This window comes from Talpa occidentalis, unplaced genomic scaffold (genome assembly GCF_014898055.3).
Source record: "Talpa occidentalis isolate TD23 unplaced genomic scaffold, MPIMG_talOcc4v2.1 talOcc4.9, whole genome shotgun sequence".
Lineage (NCBI taxonomy): Eukaryota > Metazoa > Chordata > Mammalia > Eulipotyphla > Talpidae > Talpa > Talpa occidentalis.
In genome coordinates this window covers 15,641,916-15,652,220 of record NW_023605305.1, presented here as the reverse complement: position 1 = coordinate 15,652,220, position 10,305 = coordinate 15,641,916, and the positions used below count along the sequence as shown (strand labels likewise).

General features: G+C 56.2%; 1 protein-coding gene across 1 annotated transcript; it reads left to right on the top strand.

The window, feature by feature from the left end:
* Positions 1 to 3,291: 3,291 nt before the first annotated feature.
* FCN3 (ficolin 3) lies at positions 3,292 to 8,615 on the top strand. Its single transcript, XM_054691175.1, is given in 11 exon segments — positions 3,292 to 3,382; positions 3,670 to 3,720; positions 3,723 to 3,764; positions 4,469 to 4,519; positions 4,745 to 4,774; positions 4,947 to 5,020; positions 5,160 to 5,198; positions 6,140 to 6,272; positions 6,371 to 6,509; positions 8,213 to 8,249; positions 8,252 to 8,615. Coding segments are annotated over 11 exon segments (804 nt in total). The 3' UTR covers positions 8,369 to 8,615.
* Positions 8,616 to 10,305: the final 1,690 nt, after the last annotated feature.

Below are 10,305 nucleotides of genomic sequence, written 5' to 3'. Positions count from 1 at the left end.
TGAGTGGGGCCGCTACCCTGAGTACCCTCTTTGTCTGGCCTCTGCAGAATCTGACCCCCCTTGGGCCTGGATTCCACACTGAGGGGAAGGAGGATGAAGAGGCTGCCCTCTTGGCTCCCTTGTGGGCATGGGAGGTGGGAAAACCTTTGGCCACCAATTTTTGGCCCCCGTGGGCACCTAGCAGTTTCAGCACCCCGTGCCTGACATCCCCTCCCGTCCTGGGCCTGGTACCCGCAGCTGAGCACATCCCTCAACCACCTCTAGGCTCCCCACCATCCCTGCAGGACTCCCTGCAGCACTGGGCGCTGTTCCCGCTCTTCCCACCCACTGGCCTGGGCACTCCCCCCAAATAAAGGAGCTCTTTCCAGCACTGCGCTTTATGTCCCTTGTCTTGGGCTTTGTGGGGTGGGGTTGAGTGTGGGGCGGGGCGGCTACTGTCCTCTTCTTCAGGGGACTTCAGCCTTGAACTTTGCTTTGAAATGGCCGACCCCCCTCCACCTCTTTCCTGAGGAGGGCCAAGGGACGCAGACTCAGAAAGGTCATCGCCCTTGGTCAGGTCATGTGGTGGGACCCGGCAGGGCTGGGATTAGAATCCAAGCTTTTCTGACTCAGAACTGCCCTGCAGAGGCATCTGCAGGCCACTTGGCTCCTAAAGTTGGCTCTTGGCCCCAGAGCCAAGATGGAGAGGCCTCTTGGACCCTCAAACACTGTTTCTGGCCTTCCTCCAACCCCCTCCCCACCCCCGGGCCCTCAGGAAGGCCCACCCACACCCACCTCACACCCACACCCCATCCCTGGCACAGACGTCTTCCCGACTAATAACATCTTCTACCCATTGCTGGGGCACTTGCTGGAAAACAGGCATGTGACTGAGAGTCCATGTTTAGTCCCGTGACCTGAAGGGCTAGGAAGCTGGCGGGGAATGGAGGTGGCTGAGAGTCAGTTGCTGGAGCCCAGCTGCTCCATCAACTGGAGCAAGTCATCGCACAGCCATGGGCCCCAGTGTCCTGTAAGGTGGGTGGGGGTGGGGGGATTGGTAACAGCTAGATCCATATCAGTGGGTTGTGGGAGGACAGTTCAAGTGCAGGTGCCCTCTGCTTCCTTCCCCAGTACCCTGTCCACCCTTCCAGCTGTGCATCCTGCCATCTGCGCCTCTTCCTCCCCAGCCCCCGCCTCCCTGCAGGCTCTCTGCTCCAGCTGCAAGGGCTCTGAAGGGCCTTGTGGTCCACAGGGAGCTCCAGCCACTCGACCTCACAGGGGCTCACCTCCTACGCAAGGCACCCTCCCTGTCCACACTCACTTTCATCAAAGCACCCCATCCTCTCAGATGGTTTCCTCCCCCTAGAATACCCTCCCAGCTATTTGGATCTAATCTTGTCACCCAGCCTGCCTCTCTCTTCTTCAAGCCTTTATACTGCAGTTTCTCCGGCCTGGACCACCTCTCCTGGCTCCTCCAACTGGCACTTAAGTGCTGGCAGGAATAATGCCTGTTCCCTCTGGGGCCAAGGGAGGAAATGCCCCCACCTCCTGCTGGCTTTCCACTCCGTTAAGGAAATTTCTTTATGGGATTATTTTTTTTTTCAAAAGCAGTGAGTGTAAGAAAAAAAAGGACTGTGCAAAAGTCTTTGTAAAGAGAGGAGTCACTCTTCCCTCTGGACCTATTTCTGGCCCAGAAATGACTTGGGTGAACACTATGATTCAGACCTTTTTCTGGGAATTTACAACACACACATACACACTTAGTTTTGTAGAATATAGAATGGGAGCATGATCTATCTCCACATATCTGTGTAGAGTTCTGCAACTTGGTCCCTTTCGTTACAGATCAGATTTGCCCCATGGCTTGTCCCGATGGTAAGGATTTATTTGCTGAATCCTGTCAATGTCCACTTAGACCTTTTTTTTGAAAGATTTATTTATGCATACAAGAACTGGGGTGCAGGCCAAAGGTGTCAGGGGCGAGAGGATTCACCAGAGACAGAGTGGAGAGCAGAACAGGCAGATCTCCTGAAATCCACTGCTGAGGGGAGCAGCGGGTGAGACAGGAGAGGTCTGCTGCACCATGTGGGTAGCTCCCAGCCAGGAGATCGATCTTGTGCTGCAGTGGCTGTGGGCAGCTTCATAGGCTGCATCTAACCCCCTGCGCCACTACAGAGGCCCCCACACTTAGGTCTTTTTGGTGTTAATTGTCATAACAGTGTCATGATAAACAGGTTTATCTGCTGATCTCTTGTGGGAGAGCTTGGGGAGGACATTTCCTAAACTGGAACTGCCCATCTCACAGATCTGTTTGGCAAACTCGTCTCTACCTTCCCCGGTACCCTCTCGTGCCCAGTACTCCCCAACCCCACAAGCGCTGGACCTGGCACAGAAGAGCTCCACAGGAGGGTCTGACTGAGTGAGTGAATGAATGAATGAATGACACAACAAACAAGTGAATGAGCCCCCCACTTCCTCCCCTATCACTGAAGTCCCTCTCCAGTTTAGACCTCACATCTGGACCATGGCTGCTGCCCCCTCGCTGGCCTCCCAGCTTCCAGGTCTGCCTGGTTGCCCGTGTGACTGGCAGCTCTATCCTGGGCTCTGCTGGGGGCTCACTGAGGAATTTGAGGTTGGGCGTGAAGCACTTTGCTAAGAGTGCTTCTTCCTGGCAGGGGGCATAGGACTTTGGCAAAATCTCTGTTTCTATTCATGGTGTCAAGAATGCATATGTCATGTCTCGTCTGGGCCTCAGTTTCTCCTTGTCTGTTCATCCTTTCAAGCCATATGGAAGTACTTGCTTTGCTGCGGGTTTGTAACCCAGGTCCATTAGTAACTGTGAGCAGGCCTGTGTGAGGAGGGGAAGCAATATCCAAGCCGCAGCCACATGACCTGGGTGCAGGTGGTGGTAGTGATCACTTCATGCTGTTGACTTCATGCAGGGAAGGATTCCTAGTGATGGCATTAGGGCCAGACCTTTGTGGACAGGTGGAGGTCAAGGTAGCGAGGAAGAGGACATTCCAGATGGAAGGCACAGAATGAGCCAAGGTTCAAAGGCAGAAAGACCCTATGTGAATGCAGATGGCGGGGGAGCCTGAGGGCCAGAATCAGAGATTGACTCCATATTGGTTGGGCAGGGCAAAGATAATGCCCATTTTGTTGGGGGTTGAGGGAGGAAATGCTCCCACCTCTTGCTGGCTGCAGACTGGGTGAGGTGTGCTTGGGAAGGGACAATAGGAGGAAGACTTGTTCCTTGTCCTTCCAGCCTGGCCCCTTTACAAACTGGCATCCTCCCTCGGGGGTGCCAGCAAGATGGACCAACTGTGGACTGCACGCTCCCTCCTGCTCCTCTTGCCGGGGGCGCCTAACTGCCTGTGGACCCCGGAGTAACCCAGCTGCCCAGGTAGTGGTCTAGGGTGTCCTCTCTACTGACCCCCCTCTCCAGCCCCTCCCCGGGTGTTCTTCTCCCACCCAGGCTCACTAGCCTCTGGGAGCAGGGGGCAGGCCTGATCATCTGGGCTCGGCTGTAAATGTATGCAAATACATGCAAATGACGGCACCAAACCTTGCCAGCCCCAGAGGCAAGCTAGACTCTGGGAGATGGAGAGAGGATTGCAGAGGCCTCTGCGAGAGATATGCCCAGTCTTCCATGCCCACCCTGTGCCCACCTGGCCCAGTGACTCCCCGCAGAACCCAGGGAACTGGAAGCCAGCAAAGTTGTCCTCCTTCCCAGTTGTCCTGGAGCCCAGGAAGTCCTGGGGAGAAGGGAGCTCCAGCTCCTCAAGGCGAGAGGAGCCGGGGAGCCTGGGGATGCTGCAGTTACTGTCTGAGCTGAGGGGCCATGACAAAGGGGTAAGATGCCTACTATGCAGGTTCCGGGCTGGACCCTCAGCACCCTTAGCAAAATGACTTCACGCCCGACCTCAGATCCCTCAACGGGCCCCTGGCAGGCCCAGGAAACAGCTGCTGATACAGCCAGTCACACGGGCAGCCCCGCCCGACGCAGGGCAGACCTGGATGCTGGGAGGCCAGGGTTGGTGGCATCCCTCCCATTTTTTTTTTTAGATTTTATTTATGCATACGAGAACTGGGGTACTGGCCAGATGTGCAGGGGGTGAGAGCATTTACCAGAGACAGAGTGGGGAACACAACAGGCAGACTGTAATACACTGCTGAGGGGAGCAGCGGGCAAGCCAGACAGGGTCTGCTGTGCCATGTGGGTAGCTCCCTGGCCGGGGATTGAACTCATGCTGCAGTGGCTCCAGATAGCTTCTTAGTGCTGCGTCTTAACCCCTGTGTATCAGGGAGGCCCCTGTCCCTCCCATTTTGCTGAGGGGGAATGTGAGACTCAGAGAGTCTAGTCATCTGCCCATGGCCGAAAAGCCAGGAAAGGGTACTCTGGGATTTCACTTCTGGTTCCAAATCCCTCTGTGCTTTTTGGCAGTGGGCTTGGGTGGGGACTCGGGCATCTCTGCCTCTGAGATTTCAGGGCCCCTTGGGCCACCCAGCAAGATGGGCCCCAAGGGAGATCCTGGTGAGTGTGTAGCATTAGAGGCTCCGTTCCTTCCCTGGCATTTGCTTCTGGGTGGGAGGGGGATCTGCTTGCTGTCAGCTACTGTGGCCTCCCCATAGTGGGCTGGAGGCTGGAAGGAGTGGGGAGGGTTTAGTGGGAGACCTGGACACCCTCCCTTCAGGTGGTTCATGGACCTTGCTCTGGGGATATGCAGATCTTAGCGCCAACACTCCATCTTTCCCTGGGCTGGAGACCCAGGGACCAGGCTCCAGTGCCAGGAGGGTGAGGCAGCTTCCGCAGGAGCTGGAACTTGGAATCAGGTGGAACTTGGAATCAGGCGGTGAATCACCTGGCATGGCCCAGCCCTCTTGAGGGGCCCAGAGGAGCTGAGGTCTCCTGGGGTTCCACACTGGGTTGAGGAGTAATTTAGGGCCCACCTCAGTTTACCTCCCAGTCCCCAGGCGCTGCCAGGAGCTGCTGAGCCAGGGTGCTACCTTGAGCCTCTGAAACCACTTGTGCCTACCCCAGGTCAGGGTCCTCCCAGTCTTTTGTGACATGGAAACCACGGGGGGGGGGGGGGGGGGGGGGGGGGGGTTGGAGGCAGCAGACTACTGAGTGTCAGGAAGGGACTTGCAGGCCAGGCCTACTTCTTCCCCTTGGCCCTTAGGGGGAGCCAGGGCCTTCTGGAGCCAAGAAGCATTCCTTAGCATAATCGCTCACCAGCATTGGCTGCGCTCCCAGAGGGCCTGAAGAAGCGCCAGCAGGCTTCACAGAGGAGGTGCTACTTGCAAAGGCCTTGAAGGCTGTGTAGAAGGTCTCTAGACAGAAAAGGTACAGAAAGACCAAGGCATGGAGGCGGGGAGTACAAGAGGGACTGTGGGAGGGGGTGTCAATGGGAATGAGCTGAGAGCAGGTATGTGGTCCTGAGGTCCACTGGTGTGGGTCAAACCTGGATTAGGATGTCTACAAAGGGCGCTGAATGACTGACGGGAACATGGTGGGTGACTGGGAGCCAAGGAAGAGTTTTAGGCAGAGGAGGGATAAGACTGTGTGTTCAAAAGAAGACGCAAGCTCCCCTGTGGAAGCGCATTGCAGTGGGGATGGGGGCCATTACGGACACAGGAGGACAGCAGGGGCAGGAGAAGGCAGTGGGCAATAGAGTAGAGGCACTTAGACTGAAAGATATTTAGGGGAGAAGTTCTACAGGGGCTGGGGATTACTTGGCTGAAGGAGGAAGTAGGGGGTCCGGGTGACATCAGGGTGTGTCTGAGAGTCCAGCTTGGGCCTGTGGAGCTGACCTCTCTGTTCTGATATCTCAGTTCTTATCATAATAAATCAAAGCAATTTATTTTGAATGTGAATCCCAGGATGGGGACGACGTTTCTGTAATTTCAGTCTCCCCGGGATTGCAAGGTTTTGGTGTGAAGTTGAATGTCAGTGAAACTTAATAAGGGAATGTAGTTCAGTGACATATCACAGGCAAATCTCACTTGCGTTCATAGTTACCATCAGGCTCTCAAGGCAAAGAGGGGGGACCCCCATCCCTCACAATGCACCCACTCTCAGCTGCCACCACCCCCTGCTTCTCCTAGCCCCACACCCAGCCTGGAACAGGGGCAGGTTGGCTGGCCTTATCTGCCTCCCTAGGTCTTCCAGAGGCGACAGGGTGGCTCCATAGATTTCTTCCACTTGTGGTCCTCCTACAAGGCAGGTTTTGGGAGACAGGAGACAGAATTCTGGCTGGGGGATGAAAATTTGCACCAGCTTCTCTCCAGGGTAAGTTCTTGCAACCTCCAGGGAACCTGAGGGGCAGTCCCCTGGCATGCTGTGTCCCCGCTGGGGACTCTGAGGGTTGGTCCTTCCTCTCCCCCCACCCAGGTACCTGGCAGCTGTGGGTGGAGCTGGTGGACTTCAGTGGCAACCGCACCTTTGCCCACTATGAGACCGTCCACCTCCTTGGGGAGGCAGATTGCTCCCAGCTGGTGCTAGCCAAATTCTTAGGGGGCACTGCAGGTGAGTGAGCCTGAGGTGGGTCCTGGAGTAGGGAGCCACCTCCCTGGCTCCTTTTCCAGCACTCTGTGGCCTCCATGAATGACAGGGCACGTCATTCCCTTCTGTGGGCCTCAGTTTCCTCATCTGCGAAATAGCAATCTTGAGACACGGTGGCTCAGGAATGAAGAATTTGGGCTCTGGAGGCAAAGAATCCTGAGGTTTTTTTTTTTTTTTTTTTTTTTTTAAGATTTATTTATTTATGGGCCTCCCCTGGTGGCGCAGTGGTTGAGCGCTGGGCTGCGAAGCTGCCCGCAGCCTCTGCAGCGCTGGTTCGATCCCCGGCCACCGGCGAGGGTCCCACATGGCGCGACAGACCTTTCCTGCCGCACCCACTGCTCCCCTCAGCAGTGACTTTCGTCACTCTACCTGTTCTGTTCCCTTCTCTGGCTCTGGTGAATTCTCTCACCCTCCCGCGCTTCTGACTGTACCCAGTGCATGTATAAATAAATAAATAAATCTTTAAAAAATTTTATTTATTTATGCATATAAGAGCTGGGGTACAGGCCAGAATTGTGGGTGAGAGGATTCACCAGAGACAAAGCGGGGAACAGAACAGGCAGACTGACGAAATATACTGCTGAGGGGAGAAGTGGGCGAGTCAGGAGAGGTCTGCTGTGCCATGTGGGTAGCTCCCTGGCTGGCAGGGAATCAAACTCATGCTGCAGTGGCTGCAGATTGCTTCATAGGTTGTGTCTTAACCCCTGCACCACCAGGAAGGCCCAAGAATCCTGAGTTTAAATCCTGCTCTGGGTCCTCCCTGGTGGCACAAGGGGTTAAGACGCAACCTATGAAGCTAGCCTAGCCACAGTCACTACAGCAGGATTTTGATCCCCAGCCAGGGAGCTACCCACATGGTGCAGCAGACCTCTCCTGTCTAGCATGCTGCTCCCCTCAGCAGTGTATTTCAGTCAGTCCACCTGTTCTGTTGCCCACTCTGTCTCTGGTGAATCCTCTCACCCCCCCCCCTAACTCTGGCCTGTACCCCAGTTCTTGTGCATAAATAAATCTTAAAAAAAAAAATCCAGATCTGTCATTTACTCTGTGACCTTGGGCAGGTCCCTTCCATGTCAGAGCCTCAGTTTCCTCCCCTGTAAATGGGCAAGAGGCTAGGAGGGGCCTGATGATGTGAGCATGATCTGCTCCAGAGGAGGAACCAGGCAAGGGTTTTCTTTTTCTCAGAGAAATAATGACTGTTGAGGAGAGACCTGAAAGAGGGAAGTGGTTATGAGAAGGTGCCTCAGGCAACCCCCTTCCTGCCCGGGCATCGGGACGTCCTCCCCAGCCCTCACTGGCAGAACTGCTGAAGCTGCTGATGGATCTGGGAGGAGGCAGAGGAGTAGAGGCAAGCTGGGGCTTCTGGGAGGGGACAAGGCAGGAGAAAGACAAGTGGCTTTGGAGTCACCATTGTGACTAGGGGACCTTAGTCAAGGGGACTGTGGCCAAATCCCCTGGCCCTGCCATGCTGTTTCTCATGGGGCCTGGTAACATGCACCTCACAGTTGCTCTCAGGCCCCTATGAGCTCATCTCTTCAAGGCTGCTGGGCATGGCACCCGCCACCAGGGTGCCCCCCATCCTTTCCTTGCCAGGGGATTCTGCGCTTCCACAATGGGAGAACCCCTTTGCCACCAAAGACACTGCCCATGATATGAGCTACAGCCGCTGCGCAGCTGGTGGCACAAGGCCTGTTATCAGTCCAATCTCAACAGGCTCGATGTGGAGTCGGGGCTGCTGCCTGCAAGCATGGCATCGACGGGGCCTCAGGCCGCAGCCGGGGCCACACTTACTGCAGGGTTCTCAGGATGCTTCCCTCGGGCACCCTCTGATAAGCACCCTTATCTCTTCTGGGCAAGCTTCTGAACCCCCCAGTTACCCTTCCCCATTGTTGTCTCTGCTCACTCCACATTTAAAAAGAAAATTTTAAAAACAAGACAAAAAAGTTAAACACACACACAAAGAAAAAGTCGTTTTAACCCTTACCTGGCTTGCAAGGTAATTACTGGGAGAAGCTCAAGAGGGCAGACCAAGACCAGCTCCAGTCCAGGAAGACCTGTCTCTAGTCCTGAAGATGGAAAGGGGGGGCCTCATGAGGCAGTGAGGTTTCCGCCTCTGAGGTATGCAGGCAAGGCCAGAGGAGCACTTAGTAGAGGACTTGGAAGGGGAGCCACGCATCCTCTGACAAGGTCCTCTGGTTCTGTGAGTGGATGGTGTTTTTGTTTTTTGGTTGGTTTTTTTTTTTTAAGATTTATTTATGCATACAAGAGCTGGGGTACAGGCCAGAGGTGTGGAGGTGAGAGGATTCACCAAGACAGAGTGGGGAACAGAACAGGCAGACTGACCGAAATACACTGCTGAGGGGAGCAGCGGGCAAGCCAGATGGGGTCTGCTGTGCCATGTGGGTAGCTCCCTGGCCAGGGATCGAACTCATGCTGCAGTGGCTGTGGATAGCTTCATAGGTTGCGTCTTAACCCCTTGCACCACCAGGGAGGCCCAAGTGGATGGCTTTTTGATGAGAGTTGCACAGCTTTCTCACTCTCTCTGTCGCGGTGCCTAAATTGTGCGATTGCCTCCCCGGGCTCTGCTTGTGAGCAAGGTCTCAGTCTCTGCTGCTTCTTGCCTCTCCCCTTCCCAGCTGTTTGAACTCAGGGTCAAAGCAGGGGAGGTACATCTTCTTCCATGGGGCAACAGGGCTGTGAAAGGGCTGCTACTGAGCTCGCTTTAACCAAGCAGTTAATTTGCCGGAGTCTCATTTTAGAAAGATGCAAGAGCAATAAATAGTTAAGAGTCTGACACCTGCAGTCTGACAGGTAGTTCTGGGTTTGCATCCTGCTCTGTCATGTAGCTGAGCGATCTTGAAGTTACTCAGTCTATCTAAGCCCCCAGTTCCTGATTTCAGAGTCGACTGAGGTTACACTAGCTTGCTGCCTCGTTCATCACACTCAAAGGTCAAGGATTCTTGGGGATTTGGAGCCGGGAAGCTGTGGTGGAGGTCAAGGGTAAGCAGGGCTCCACAGTAGATTGGATGCTGGGAAGGTAGGCCCTCTGACAGAAGGGCAGGCGCCCCAACTCCCCCGCGAGCGAGTTGGCAGCTCCTGGCAGGCAGAGGGCAGGCCCCCCATTCCTGCCCTTCTGTGCCCAGGACGCCCCTGGGGAGCAAGCCCTCTTCCTTCATTCATTCCACAGACCCCCGCGGGACAGGGCCTGCGCTTCGCACGTCTCCCCCGGCCCAGGCCTGGGCACGCACCTCAGCGGCGCCCGCTCAGAGCAGCCCACGGTGGTTGCCTGCCCAGGGGCACAGGCTGTTCCGGAAGCCGCCGGGCTCGGAGGTTCTGGCGCAGAGGAGGGAGGGCAGAGGGCGCGCCCCGGGCCGCTGGGGAGTGGTGCTGCCCAGGGCCGAGGGTGGAGCTTTCCCAGCCAGCCGGGAAAGGCTGGGCGCGGCTTACAAGTGCAGACAGGAGCCTGCGACGGGGCGGCCTCCTGCGGACTCCGGGGAGCCGTGGGGCCGAATCCCGGATCCCTCACGTGACTGAACCGCGGGTCATGGATGCTCCAGAAACGCGGGACCCCATCCCCGATTTCCGATATTCGGGGTTCTGACTTCGCCCTGGACTCCAGATCCCCGGAACGGGACCTGCGTCCGGACTCCAGAGCTCCGCATCCCCAGGAGACGCCCGAGCCCCACCGACCCCCGCCTCCGAGATCCCTGGCTCCCGCCCCGCCCCGGGTGCCCGGGAGCGGGCGCCTGAGGCCCGAGCGCCCCCGC